Below are 15169 nucleotides of genomic sequence, written 5' to 3'. Positions count from 1 at the left end.
ATATATATAATTTATATTTATATATATATATATATATTTTATATTTTTATATATATATAATATTTTATATTTTTATATATATATATATATATATATATATATATATATATATATATATATATATATATTTTTTTTTATATATATATATATATATTTTATATATATATATATATATATTTTATATATATATATATATATTTTATATATATATATATATATTTTATATATATATATATTTTATATATATATATATATATATATTTTATATATATATATATATATATATATATATTTTATATATATATATATATATATATATATTTTATATATATATATATATATATTTTATATATATATATATATTTTATATATATATATATATATATATATATATATTTTATATTTATATATATATATATATATATATATATATATATATATATATATATATATATATATACAGAGGTGGTTTTATACGTACATAATATATATATATATATATATATTTATATATTCAGGGAGATAGATACATATCTCCCCTCCAAGATGTGTCCGGCTGCCCTACAATATACAGGGAAGGGGAGATATGTATCACAGAGGTGATTATCCTCTGTGATGTACGCTAGGTCCAGTATGTATAGGACTGAGAGGGTTAGCAGGGATGACAGGGGCCAAGTTTATGAGCAGTCAGAGAGATGGGTGGGACTGTCTACTCACATATCTCCACCATAGGGCATGGTATGGCAGCTAAAAAGGAGACCAGTTGTCTCACTCAGTCAGTGTGTACAGATCTCCAGTGTGTTTTTCCTTACTAAGAAATGGGAGGTGGACCTTAACCTGAGGGGGCAAACCTGCACTACTGTATGGACTATTTGCTTTGATATTGTCATTTTGTGCCGAAAAGGCTGTTTTTGGATTGGTTATCCTTAATGGTTTATGAAGGCTAACTAAACCAGCACGGTGTTTCTTTATTTTCTATAGGCTCTTTTTAGAGGCCACTTGGTTGTCGTTTTTTAAGCCACGGCTGTCTGTGTGACCCCTAGTAGTGCTGAAGAGCATGCACTGAAAGGGATTGTCTTGGACTGACATAATGATGATCTATCCATAGAAGAATGGAAAAATAAACTACTAATCTCAGCAGTGGTCACTAAACCATGTTCAGGGCTGCTAAGTTTTGCAACCACCTAGAAGATCATGTTATGGATGTTGGAGGGATCAAGACTTTATGGAAGTTTGAGGGATCAAGAATTTATGGATGTTGCAGGGATCAAGACTTTATGGATGTTTTAGGGATCAGGACTTTATGGATGTTGGCGGGAACAAGACTTTTGGATATATGAGAGATCTAGTCTTGATCCCTCATACATCCATAAATTGCTTCTGCTAAGTTTTGCCCCTTACATTATTTTTATCAGTGGCCAGATATATACAATTTCAGGTGAACAATGAGTGTGCCGGGTGTCGGGCCTTCACCGATCTCATATTAATGACCTATCCATCAATTAGGTCTTCACTATGTCACTCACTGACAGCACTTTAAGTTAACTGTTGGCCAAACGGACAGCTTTTTTACCCACTGCCATTACAAAAGAGCTCGAGAATAAACTACTACCAGAACCTTATAGCAATGGGCTTTTCTCCTGCTGGAACCAAGGATCGGGCATATTGAAACAACATGCCCAGTCCTTCTCTGCCCACAATACGTGAGAGAGACACCAAATATATTAGTCCTGCTGTGATGATGATTATCTGAGGTGTATGGCCTGCTTTTACAATCATTCGGTATTTTACCGGTTTGGACCACCCTACGGACATTAGGGGCTTAAGCCTAGCGATGTGCAGACTGGGTCTATACTGAGACATCCCCTTTGACCATAGCGTGGGTGGCTTTGTGTTGGAAAAAGAGTTGCAACGTCTTGTGATCCTGGATTCCGTAAAGTTGTTAGATCCGAGATGCTCGGTGTAGGAAGTAAACGTTCACCCCTCTGTGTGAGATGAGATTTCCGGGCATATAACAATTAACATATTTTTCTGCAAGCTGCTCTGCATTACTGTAAGTACAGGAATATTGCTGATGAATGTTACTGCCAGACGCTACATCATCATATTGACCAGCGCTGTCCAGCTCCGTCGATTATTTGATTGAGAATTTCCACCACATGGAGAAACCTGAAGCGTCATCCTTCTCTTTGATTTTCCTGACCTTTTGCAGTGCTAAGCCATGGCAAGCCCACCCCTCTTACTTTTCCATACCCGATGACGCATGTTTATCCACGAAGCAAGGGGGTCAAGATTGAATATTAATGCATAAGGGTTTTGACCAGAGCGGCGCTCGTCAGTCTTGACCGGAGCGGCGGTCCTCGGTCTTGATTGGTGCGGCGGTCCTTGGTCTTGACTGGAGCGGCGGTCCTCGGTCTTGACTGGAGCGGGGGTCCTCGGTCTTGACTGGTGCGGCGGTCCTCGGTCTTGACTGGTGCGGCGGTCCTCGGTCTTGACTGGTGCGGCGGTCCTCGGTCTTGACTGGTGCGGCGGTCCTCGGTCTTGACTGGAGCGGCGGTCCTCGGTCTTGACTGGAGCGGCGGTCCTCGGTCTTGACTGGAGCGGCGGTCCTCGGTCTTGACTGGAGCGGCGGTCCTCGGTCTTGACTGGAGCGGCGGTCCTCGGTCTTGACTGGAGCGGCGGTCCTCGGTCTTGACTGGAGCGGCGGTCCTCGGTCTTGACTGGAGCGGCGGTCCTCGGTCTTGACTGGAGCGGCGGTCCTCGGTCTTGACTGGAGCGGCGGTCCTCGGTCTTGACTGGAGCGGCGGTCCTCGGTCTTGACTGGAGCGGCGGTCCTCGGTCTTGACTGGAGCGGCGGTCCTCGGTCTTGACTGGTGCGGCGGACCTCGGTCTGACTGGTGCGGCGGACCTCGGTCTTGACTGGAGCGGCGGTCCTCGGTCTTGACTGGTGCGGCGGTCCTCGGTCTTGACTGGAGCGGCGGTCCTCGGTCTTGACTGGAGCGGGGGTCCTCGGTCTTGACTGGTGCGGCGGTCCTCGGTCTTGACTGGTGCGGCGGTCCTCGGTCTTGACTGGTGCGGCGGTCCTCGGTCTTGACTGGTGCGGCGGTCCTCGGTCTTGACTGGAGCGGCGGTCCTCGGTCTTGACTGGAGCGGCGGTCCTCGGTCTTGACTGGAGCGGCGGTCCTCGGTCTTGACTGGAGCGGCGGTTGCACATGAACAATACTGTCGCATTGACTAATTCCATAGAACTCCCAGACACAGAAGAATACAGCCGTTTTGTGCAGTAAATAATGCTTCTCCTGTAAATCTGTAATCTGGCACGGATTCATTCATTTCCAGTCTCGTCTCTTCCATCGAACGGAGAACAAACACTTTACGCCGATTAAATTACAATAGTAATTTTTTGCTAACTTGCACAACTTTCCCATTTTCAGCATGAAAAAGCAGAAAATGGAAATTAACCTTGGGGAATATTTTACTTAGAGACCGCAGTCACTAATTAAAAGCAACACTTATCATGTCCACGTCAAGATAATTGCAGATTTCTCAAGTACTTGTTTTGATGTACGGAATCGCTAAACAGAATTATCGCGTAAAAACCGGATGTTTGCGAATAAACAGCGAGAGCTCCGGAGACCAGATCCGTGCAGAAGTCACATCTGTTACAGATCATTGCTAGCGGAGGTGCCAGTCGGCATTGGAAGCTTAGAAAAAAACAAAACATTTTTTGCTGTAGGCGAGTATGCCATAAAATCAATCCAAACCTACAGGGCCCTGTGTAAAAAAAAAAAAAAATTGATTGGCCCCTAAACCCAATAACTGGTTTGCCCACCTTTTAGCAGCAACAACTGCAATCAAGCGTTTCCTATAACTGGCAGCAAGTCTATTACGATGCTCTTGAGGAATTTTGGCCCACTCATCTTTGCAGAATTGTTGTAATCAGCCACATTGGAGGATTTCTGACCACGATCTGCCTTTTTAAGGTCACGCCACGGCATCTCAATTAGATTAAAGTCAAGCCTCTGTCTAGGCCACTCCAAAGTCTTAGTTTTGTTTTTCTTAAGCCATTCAGAGGTGTTCTACTGCAGATCCCAAGTGCGTCAGGAACAGATAGCCGGACATTCTCCTTCAGGATTCATGGTTCCATTTATCACAGCAAGTCTTCCAGGTCCTGAAGCAGCAGAACAGCCCCAGACCATCACACGGCCACCACAATACTTGACTGTGGGTATGATGTTCCTTTTCTGAAATGCTGTGTTACTTCTACAGCAGATGTAATGGGACATAAACTTTCCAAAAAGTTCACCTTTTGTCTCTTCAGTCCACAGAGTATTCTCCAAAAATCTTGGGGATCATCAAGATGTTTTCTGGCAAAACTGAGAAGCGCTTTTATGTTCTTTTTGCTAAGCAGTGCTTTTCGCCTTGGAACTCTGCCATGTGGCCATTTTTGCCCAGTCTCCTTCTTATGGTGTAGTCATGAACACTGTCCTTAACTGAGACAAGTGAGGCCTGCAGTTCCTTGGATGTTGTTGTGGGGTCATGTGTGATCTTTGATGTGTCGGATTAATTTAGGTCGGCCGGCCACTCCTGAGAAGATATCACCACTGTTCCATATTTTTGCCATTTATGGATATACTCCTCATTGTGGCTCACTGGAATCCCAAAGTTTTAGAAATGTCTTTATAGCTTTTTCCAGACAGATTGATCTCAATTACTTTGTTTTGAACTTACTTGGATCGCTGCATGATCTCTAGATTTTGAGGATCTTTTGGTTTACTGCACTTTGTCAGGCACGTCCTATTTAAGTGATTTCTTGATTGAGAACAGATGTAGCAGTAATCAGGCACTTTCACACAGGGTCCTAAGTCCAGGAGGTGGAGCCATTTGGCAGAAGAGTCACAGTGGCCACGCCCCAAAATGATTTGATTGACATGTAATCTCAAAATCTCTAACCGGCTTCTTCTTTAGGTTCCAGTTCATCGTAGTCCCTGATTTACCCTTAAAATAGGTCAGCAATATCAGATCAATGGGGTCCGACACCCTCACTGATCAGCTGTTACCAAGACCAGCAGTTGCCAGATGTAAAAAGTCAACGTAGCTGTTTGTTACTATAACTAGTGGCCATTTTAGGGTACTGCAACTTATATTCTATTCCAGTGAGTAGGGGTTGAGATGCAGTACCCTGGACTGGCCACTACACGGTGTACGGCGCTGTCATTCCTGCTCCGTTCACCTCCTTACATTCAAACTGTAATCGATTGGACTGTCGGATGTCGGACCCCCACCAATCTGATATTGATGAGCTATCTTGAGGACCTTTAGAAAGGTTGTCTACCTCTATGTATAATTTGTTTATTGTTTATTTAAATGCATCTATTTTTCACTAAAAATCGTTTTTACAATCTGGCTCCATTAGATATGTTGCACCGTTCTCCTTCTATAGCCTCTATTGCTGGCTGCAGAGGGAGTTAACTGAGACGCCATCAGTGAGCGCATCCTGACCACCTGCCTTTCCCGAGCTCCTCTCAGCTGATTTCCAACAAAGTGGAAATGTTAGTGACCTATAGTGATTTTTTTTTTTTCGTCATGTTCGTGTAAGATATCATATGTGAATATATTTGTATTGTTTTTATATTTTGTTTAACATTCATTTTTATTTCCCTTTTGACTCGTTAGGACGATAATTAGTCTTCGTTCCACACATGCCGCTCATGTCGCCCGCACTTCATGCCATTTTCATGTTCTTGTTCCCAGTACTCACGACGGGTCAGCGGGACTCTCCCTTCGGCTCGGTGGCCAGCAGTGACTTTGACAGCGTCTCGGTCACCACATGTAGTCTCTCCAGCGATTACACTCAGAGGTAATAACATGTAAGGCGGCCAGTGCCACTCTCCTGGCCTCGCCACTGTCTTCTCTCTCCTGGCTGCACCCACGCTCTCTTCTCTCACTTGGTCGCGCCACTCTCTCTTCTCTCTCTTGGTCGCGCCACACTATTCTCTCTCTTGGTCGTGCCACACTCTATTCTCTCTCTTGGTCGCGCCGCACTCTCTTCTCTCTCGGTCGCGCCACACTATTCTCTCTCTTGGTCGTGCCACACTCTATTCTCTCTCTTGGTCGCGCCGCACTCTCTTCTCTCGGTCGCGCCACACTATTCTCTCTCTTGGTCGTGCCACACTCTATTCTCTCTCTTGGCCGCGCCGCACTCTCTTCTCTCGTCGCACCACAATCTATTCTCTTTTGGTCGCGCCACACTATTCTCTCTCTTGGTCGTGCCACACTCTCTTCTCTCTCTTGGCTGCGCCACATTTCTCTTCTCTTGGCCTCGCCACACTCTCCTCTCTCTCTTGGCCGCGCCACACTCTTTTCTCTCTCTTGGCTGCGCCACACTCTCTTCTCTCTCTGGCCTCGCCACACTCTCTTCTCTTTCTTGGGCTCGCCACACTCTCTTCTCTTTCTTGGGCTCGCCACACTCTCTTCTCTTTCTTGGGCTCGCCACACTCTCTTCTCTTTTGGCCGTCCCACACTCTCTTCTTTCTCTGGCCGCACCACACTCTCTTCTCTTTTGGCTGCCCCACACTCTCTTCTCTCTTGGTCGCACCACACTCTCTTCTCTTTTGGCCGCACCACACTCTCTTCTCTTTTGGCCGCCCCACACTCTCTTCTCTTTTGGCCGCCCCACACTCTCTTCTCTCTTGGTCGCACCACGCTCTATTCTCTCTCACTATGACAACAAACATTTGGATTTTCCTTCCTCCTCCCGTATGGAGAATTCTGCGTCTTCCTGCTGATAACACACAGACATTTTGTAATCTCCTGTCTCCTGTTTCTTCTCTCCCCGCTGTCGCACTGAATAGATGGCTGTATACTTTTCACAGCAAACTTCACTTTCTGCCCCAGTGTACGCTGAGGTGTGGGCTGCCACACGGGGGAAGGATGGCGGACAAGCAGCTGGCATTGCCCCTCTAATGACGGGGCACTAAGGGACGACCCTCTAAGGCGATCGACACAGGGAGGCATCAAATCAATATTAATAGATATAATTAAGTAAGAATTATAGGGCCGTATAGCCGGGAATAATCTTCAGGTCGGGAGATGTGGAGATCACATACGTCCCTGGTGGTCTGTGGCAGAGAAGGAGTTACTGTTTACATCCCTGGTGATCCATTGTAGTACCTGATGTCTAGGGGTTTAATGACAGTATCACTAGTGATCTAGGGAAATGAAGAGGTTAACATCTTTATCACTGGTGAGCCAGAGCAGAGAACGGGCCAATATCTGTATCCCTGAAGGCCCAGGTCAGGGAAGGAGCCAATACGTCTATCCCTGATGGCCCAGGTCAGGGAAGGAGCCAATACCTCTATTCCTGATGGCCCAGAGCAGGGAAGGGGCCAATATCTGTATCCCTGATGGCCCAGAGCAGAGAACGGGCCAATATCTGTATCCCTGATGGCCCAGACCAGGGAAAGGGCCAATATCTGTATCCCTGATGGCCCAGACCAGGGAAGGGGCCGATATCTGTATCCCTGATGGCCCAAAGCAGAGAACGGGCCAATATCTGTATCCATGATGGCCCAGGTCAGGGAAGGGGCCAATACCTCTATCCCTGATGGCCCAGAGCAGGGAAGGGGCCAATATCTGTATCTCTGATGGCCCAGAGCAGGGAAGGGGCCAATATCTGTATCCCTGATGGCCCAGAGCAGGGAAGAGGCCAATATCTGTATCCCTGATGGCCCAGAGCAGGAAAGGGGCCAATATCTGTATACCTGATGGCCCAAACCTGGGAAGGGGCCGATATCTGTATTCCTAATGGCCCAGAGCAGGGAAGGGGCCAATATCTGTATCCCTGATGGCCCAGAGCAGGGAAGGGGCCAATATCTGTATCCCTGATGGCCCAGAGCAGGGAAGGGGCCGATATCTGTATCCCTGATGGCCCAAAGCAGAGAACGGGCCAATATCTGTATCCATGATGGCCCAGGTCAGGGAAGGGGCCAATACCTCTATCCCTGATGGCCCAGAGCAGGGAAGGGGCCAATATCTGTATCTCTGATGGCCCAGAGCAGGGAAGGGGCCAATATCTGTATCCCTGATGGCCCAGAGCAGGGAAGGGGCCAATATCTGTATCCCTGATGGCCCAGAGCAGGAAAGGGGCCAATATCTGTATACCTGATGGCCCAAACCTGGGAAGGGGCCAATATCTGTATCCCTGATGGCCCAGAGCAGGGAAGGGGCCAATATCTGTATCCCTAATGGCCCAGAGCAGGGAAGGGGCCAATATCTGTATCCATGATGGCCCAGGTCAGGGAAGGGGCCAATATCTGTATACCTGATGGCCCAGAGCAGGGAAGGGGCCAATATCTGTATACCTGATGGCCCAAACCTGGGAAGGGGCCAATATCTGTATCCCTAATGGCTCATCTCCCCAGCCCTATCTGCATTGGGGCCGATGTCGTGTTTTTGCTCAGCTCCTTTTCTGCTTTTTGATGAGTTGTATGTGGTGTAATTATTATAATTAGGTCTGCGCTGATTGGTGGGTTTTGTTGGCCGAATGGTTGCGGTATTAGTCATAGACGATTGTGCAGGATACTTCTGAGTGTAATTTCCCGGCCTCCTGGCACAGCTTTCATCTCCAGACAGATGAGTCTTTCATTTCTCAGACACCAGACGTGTCCTCCTGGCCCCAGACGTGTCGCCCTCTTATTCCCCGGCTGCTGGTCTTCCTTACTGTGGACGGGGTGTAAATCTCTGGGACAAACGTGTGGTGGCAGATTGTGGCGTTATTTCATGTGTTTCCCATTGGGATTTTTTCTGTGCCGCTATTTATTCTGTTATCTGTTGTGTTGTGTTATCAGCAGCTTAGGTGTGTATGATGAGGTTCTGCAGCAGCTTAGTGTGTATGATGAGGTTCTGCAGCAGCTTAGTGTGTATGATGAGGTTCTGCAGCAGCTTAGTGTGTATGATGAAGTTCTGCAGCAGCTTAGTCTGTATGGTGAGGTTCTGCAGCAGCTTAGTGTGTATGATGAGGTTGTGCAGCAGCTTAGTGTGTGTGATGAGGTTCTGCAGCAGCTTAGGTTTATATGATGAGGTTCTGCAGCAGCTGGGAAGTGTTTGATGAGGTTCTGCAGCAGCTTAGTGTGTGTGATGAGGTTTTGCCGCAGCTTAGGTTTATATGATGAGGTTCTGCAGCAGCTTAGTGTGTATGATGAGGTTCTGCAGCAGCTTAGGTGTGTATGATGAGGTTCCTCAGCAGCTTAGTGTGTATGATGAGGTTCTTTAGCAGCTTAGTGTGTTTGATGAGGTTTTGAAGCAGCTTAGGTTTATATGATGAGGTTCTGCAGCAGCTTAGTGTGTATGATGAGGTTCTGCTGCAGCTTAGTGTGTTTGATGAGGTTTTGAAGCAGCTTAGTGTGTATGATGAGGTTCCTTTAGCAGCTTAGTGTGTTTGATGAGGTTTTGAAGCAGCTTAGGTTTATATGATGAGGTTCTGCAGCAGCTGGGAAGTGTTTGATGAGGTGTGCCACCTCCACCCCTATTTCTGCTCACAGTCGTTGGCTGCTTCTGTCACTCTGGGCTGATGCTGGCCGCTCCCGCAGGGGTCTGGTATCCGCCTGCACAGATGATCCATAACCTGCTTGTCCTGATCCGGATAATGGCACCATTGTTTCTGCTGACACCAGCCGTGATTTCGGAGCTGACATGCTGCTCGTCGTCACATTGATCTCAGGAGCAGGCATCAATAATGGATCTCTGTGATGCCGATGCTGCAGCGGTGGACAATTTATCGCTCTTTAATTAACTGAGCCTCTTACACTGACTGACTGTATTCTACCCTACCAGACCTATCACCGTACAATATATTCAACTGCCCCTCTAAGGATAGTGAGATGGCTCATTCTGTCCCAGTCTACACAGCAAAGCTGACAAGTGCCAGCCTATTCTATTCATTCTAGTGATCATACTTGTAGTCTCACATTGTGTTTCCTTCTCCTCTGCTTCATCTTGTTGGGGCCCCTACGTCTTCTCAATAAAATAGAGAAATCGGAATCCGCTTAGTATATATATAGAGAGAAAATGGTGCTCACCAGATCAGTGGAGGCGCGACCTCAGCCAGCTCGGTGGGAGCGCGACCTCGCCAGCTCGGTGGAGGCGCGACCTCGCCAGCTCGGTGGAGGCGCGACCTCGCCAGCTCGGTGGAGGCGCGACCTCGCCAGCTCGGTGGAGGCGCGACCTCGCCAGCTCGGTGGAGGCGCGACCTCGCCAGCTCGGTGGAGGCGCGACCTCGCCAGCTCGGTGGAGGCGCGACCTCGCCAGCTCGGTGGAGGCGCGACCTCGCCAGCTCGGTGGAGGCGCGACCTCGCCAGCTCGGTGGAGGCGCGACCTCGCCACTCGGTGGAGGCGCGACCTCGCCAGATCATGGTTGGGGGCATCTTAGATCATGGTTGGGGGCATCTCTAGATCATGGTTGGGGGCATCTCTAGATCATGGTTGGGGGCATCTCTAGATCATGGTTGGGGGCATCTCTAGATCATGGTTGGGGGCATCTCTAGATCGCGGGGAGGGGACACCTCCAGACGGCGCGCGGGGTGGGGACATCCACCATGCTTTGTAAGGAGTGATGCAGTGGCGTTTCTTGGTTCTTGGTAGTTTTTTGGTTTGAAAAGTTTCAGAACCCGCTGACTTCTCCTTGGATGCTTTCCTCTTCTGGCTGTGAATTACCCCCGGAATCTCATCCTGCGATTGTCACATTTCGTCCCCGGTAATGACAGCTGAGGGAAGGCATCTGTCAGGCTGGTTTCGCTGTGATAGAAATCTGTATTTCTCCGGTGCGGCGTCTGTGCACTGTCCTGACCTTTCCTGTATGGCCTCTGATAATACATCACTAACCGTCTGGCTGCTGATTATTATTATTATTTCTCCCTCTTCTTCCGTCTCCTCCAGCAGCCTGATGACCAGCTCCTGCTCATCAGATGACATTGATCAGGAGGAAATACAACTGGCATTGAAGGCTGCAAAGATTGCTTCCAGACAAAAGATCCGCTCCCGCTTCCACAGCAGTAATGACCTCATTCACCGGCTCTTTGTCTGCATCTCAGGTGCGTCCCCTCCCGCATTCATCAGTGGGTGATCGCTTCTCTGCAGCCTGCAGATGGGACTCCTCACCTATGTGTATATGGAATAACACGATGATTGCCATCGAGAAGGAGGAAAGAGCAAATTAAACCAGTGTTCCATGATCTGGTATAAACAGCGCCTCTCTTGTGCATAGGCCAGGTCTGGTATTGCAGCATACATTTCATTTAGGATGAACTGCAGTACCAGGAACGGCCATGGACAAGAGTGGCGCTGTTTCTAGAATAAAAAAAATAAACAGCCCCGATTTCCTAATATCATGTCGATTATTCCAAATGTCTATAATTTACATAATTGGAATTTTTGTTACCACAGCAAATATTAGAGTAACTTGTCTTTATTTTTTTTAATCAATCAAGAAAGTTTGCAATATATCTATCCTCCCGGACTGATCATTCAATTACAATATTCTCAATTCATGTAAAGTGAAGACATATTTTCCAATTACTGAGATAGATGACATTTAGTGCTTATAAGACTCTATGGAATGAGGAGGTAGGGGAAGACAGACATTCTGCTGCAAGTTCTCTTGAAACCGTTTCATTTCTTCATAGAACTTTATAAGCACCAACTAGCTGTCGTTTCAGGAGAACTTGCAGCAGAATGTCTGTCTGTGTCCAGCTCCTTCTCCATAGAACCTTATAAGCACCAACTGTCATCTCCTATATCTATAATAGGAAAATCTGTTGTGAATACACATTTTAACCATGTTTTTGGTTTTTTTTGGGGGGTTTTGTTTTTTTTACCACACTCTGCTCCAAGAGATGGTCACAAGCCACATTCTATAATTAAAACATAATGCAAAAGCCAAAGGTCACACTATGCTGTTACTACATCACCGCATAATGTATGAATCATTTCTTGCAGAGAGATTAGCGATCAGAGTATTTGGCATCTAATGAGTTAACACCCACTTGGCCTTAAAAAAAAAAGTTATCAGAAAGCTTTTACTGGGGGCGTGTACTTCTTCACCCTGTATGATGCTGACCAATCATAAGTGTGCCGCCCTGGCAAAACCAGGGTGTCACAGAGGTCTGCATCCATCTTTCTGGTGCAGATCTCACTGTCCCTTGGGGAGTTTCCCACACCGATACACACCAACCAATCAGGCCCCACTCGCCCCCTCCTCAGGAAAACGGGAGGGGGAGAGAGGAGCTTGGAGAGAGTAGAGTTTAGTTTCAGGCGGTCTGCAGGAGGAGAGAGGACTGGAGGCAGCCCCTGTGTGGGGCTGGGAGAAGTGGCAGTGAGGGCCTCAGGAATAGGCCAGCCGCTTCCTGTGTACGTGTGACGCCCTGGGCAAGCCAGGGGTCACAGGTCATCACACCACCACACCCTACCACCACACCCAGTTAGGAACATCAAGGCTACCAAAATCCTTGTTGCCTTCCTCCAGGGGCTGATGTTCACACCAGGGGGTGGGCCAGGCGGTTGGCTCCGCCCACCGAGGAGTACACAGCCCTGGAGACAGGAGGAACCAGGCAGAACAGAGTTAGCTCAGGGAGAGCTTGAGTGTGGAGCAAAGTTAGAGTTTGGACAGGAAGAAGAACAGAGTCTAGCTGAGTGCTAGAGTGGATGAGTAAACAGTGGAATGAGGAAAGTGAAGTGAAGTGGAAGAAAGTGGTAGCAAAGCTAAAGAGAAGAGCTGAAGTGACAGTAGTAAAGCCTGAAGTTGGTCCGGCTGTGTGCCCGGACAGTGACAGCAAGGTCAGCAGATGGCGGTGATAGTCCGCAGGGGTGACTGCTCGGAGGTTGCTGGAAGGACCGCGGACGGGTAGTGGCCCGGCGGTCTGGAGCAGTGTCAGCACCAGGGCAGGGGCCTCTCGGACCCCGGCAAGGCTAGGAGTCGCCATAATTTGCCAAATCCATCAGTGAAGGGGACGTCTGTCTCCAAACAACCAAGTCCCGATTGAAGGCAACAGTCCGACCGTAACGGAGAGACACCGCCACCGCCAGGGCACCAGTTTCTCAGGGCCAGCGCCTGCGGGCAAAGTAGGGCTCCTCCGGCCCATATCCAAGCCGGGGAGCGGGTTACCGGTGGGAAACCATCGCTACCAACACAGAAACATTAGGTGCAGGAAAAGGGACATCACCGTCACCTACTGGGGAAAGCAAGTGCAGCCGTCCGTGGGAACCGTCTTTCCAGCTGTGTGTTTTACCGAAAACTGTGTCAACGTCTCAGGCTGAGTGAGTACCACAGTGCCGCAAGGCACAGCGCTGCCCCCGCGTCCCTGCCACCCCACCAAGCCCTGCATCACCCACCTCATCACTGGGCCCCGGGATCACCAACCCCTACCCACGGAGGGGCAACACAACAACTGGCTGCTCCATACCATCCTTCCCGGGATCCCCATACAGAGCAGCGGTGGTGTCAACAAATCAGCACAACCGTGGGTGGCGTCACGGACAATAAACTATCCCCACACCCAAAACCCCCTTTCACTCACGGGCGAGGAGCGCCACTCGAGTCCCCGGGATCCGGCCCATCGCTCGAGCCACCGAGCAGCGGCAGCAGCAGGCCGCAGCAGCCGCAGCGGCAGCCGGACCCGAGCAGCAGTAGGGAGAGCGCGGCGTCCCCTCCTCCGCCCACGACATACGGAGCAGACACAGACACCAGGCAGGAGAAAAACACCCGAATTACACACACGGGTGTGGGACCCGTCCTCACAGCAGCCGTGGGCACCAGTTACCAGCAACTTGGTTAATTCTTGGACTCGTGTCAGTTATTGCCTTATACTGTGAGTACTCCTGCACCACCCGGTCCAAGCCGTGGACTGCACCCGTTACTCCCCAATCCATCACACCGGGGTCCCGGACATCAACACCCTACCCATGGAGGGAAAATCACCACCTTGCTGCCCATTACCATCCCCGGGATCCTTTGACCGGCAGCGGCGGTGCTCCATTACCTCACCGCACACCACTGGTGGCGTCACGGAACATAGTCTACAAAATCTCCCCTGTATATAATACCCTTTTTTTGTGCCTGGGATCACAGACCGGGTCACACCACCGTGATACCTTCAGAAGCGACCCCCTGGCTCGGATCTGAGTACCCCTATCCCTGGGCGACACATAAGCAGGCGCCAACACTCATAGGACTAAAGAACACGCCCCCACCATAGCTTAGAGAAGATTTCTCAGTGAAATGAAATAATACATTTTCATTTTGTTTTGGATACACAATGCAGTAACGTCTGTGGAGCGGAATAATAGTAGTTTTTTTCTTTTCCTTCGCCTCTCTATTGCAGATATATTTGGGATCACAGTATTTAGCACCTAATGAGTTAAGTCCAAGTGGATGTTTGCAGATATTTTTTACTGGGGGTGTGCACTTCTACTCCCTCTATGAGTTGTCCAATCATAAGCAAGTGGGTGTCTTCAGATATTTTCCACTGGGGGTGTGCACTTCTACTCCCTCTATGAGTTGTCCAATCATAAGCAAGTGGGTGTCTTCAGATATTTTCCACTGGGGGTGTGCACTTCTACTCCCTCTATGAGTTGTCCAATCATAAGCAAGTGGGTGTATTCAGATATTTTCCACTGGGGTGTGCACTTCTACTTCCTCTATGAGTTGTCCAATTATAAGCAAGTGGGTGCCTTCAGATATTTTTCACTGGGGGCGTGTACTTCTACTCCCTCTATGAATTGTCCAATCATAAGCAAGTGGGTGCCTTCAGATATTTTTCACTGGGGGCGTGTACGTCTACTCCCTCTATGAGTTGTCCAATCATAAGCAAGTGGGTGCCTTCAGATATTTTTCACTGGGGGCGTGTACGTCTACTCCCTCTATGAGTTGTCCAATCATAAGCAAGTGGGTGTCTTCAGATATTTTTCACTGGGGGCGTGTACGTCTACTCCCTCTGAGTTGTCCAATCATAAGCAAGTGGGTGTCTTCAGATATTTTTCACTGGGGGCGTGTACGTCTACGCCCTCTGAGTTGTCCAATCATAAGCAGGCAGCAACAAAGGAGAAAAAGAACACCCCCCCCCACAATAACTTAGGTTTCTCAGTGTGTGAAACATAAGGATACAGATCTTGTCTC

At 48.3% G+C, this 15169-nt stretch overlaps 1 protein-coding gene across 5 annotated transcripts in view; it reads left to right on the top strand.

Moving 5' to 3' along the window:
* ZFYVE28 (zinc finger FYVE-type containing 28) overlaps nucleotides 1–15169 on the top strand; it is a 249508-nt gene that overhangs the window by 200391 nt on the left and 33948 nt on the right. Inside the window, exons 9-11 of one of the 5 annotated variants that reach the window (XM_075346815.1) lie at nucleotides 4516–4531; nucleotides 5772–5860; nucleotides 10936–11090. In XM_075346815.1, the coding sequence (XP_075202930.1) occupies nucleotides 4516–4531; nucleotides 5772–5860; nucleotides 10936–11090 (260 nt within the window). Of the gene's footprint in view, nucleotides 1–4515; nucleotides 4532–5754; nucleotides 5861–10935; nucleotides 11091–15169 lie in introns of those variants that run through there. The other 4 variants (XR_012753477.1, XR_012753471.1, XM_075346814.1 and 1 more) reach the window with 4 other exon arrangements.

This window comes from Anomaloglossus baeobatrachus, chromosome 1, assembly GCF_048569485.1.
Source record: "Anomaloglossus baeobatrachus isolate aAnoBae1 chromosome 1, aAnoBae1.hap1, whole genome shotgun sequence".
NCBI classification, from domain to species: domain Eukaryota; kingdom Metazoa; phylum Chordata; class Amphibia; order Anura; family Aromobatidae; genus Anomaloglossus; species Anomaloglossus baeobatrachus.
The sequence above is the reverse complement of the archived record's forward strand: the minus strand, read 5'-3'. Positions and strand labels throughout refer to the sequence as shown.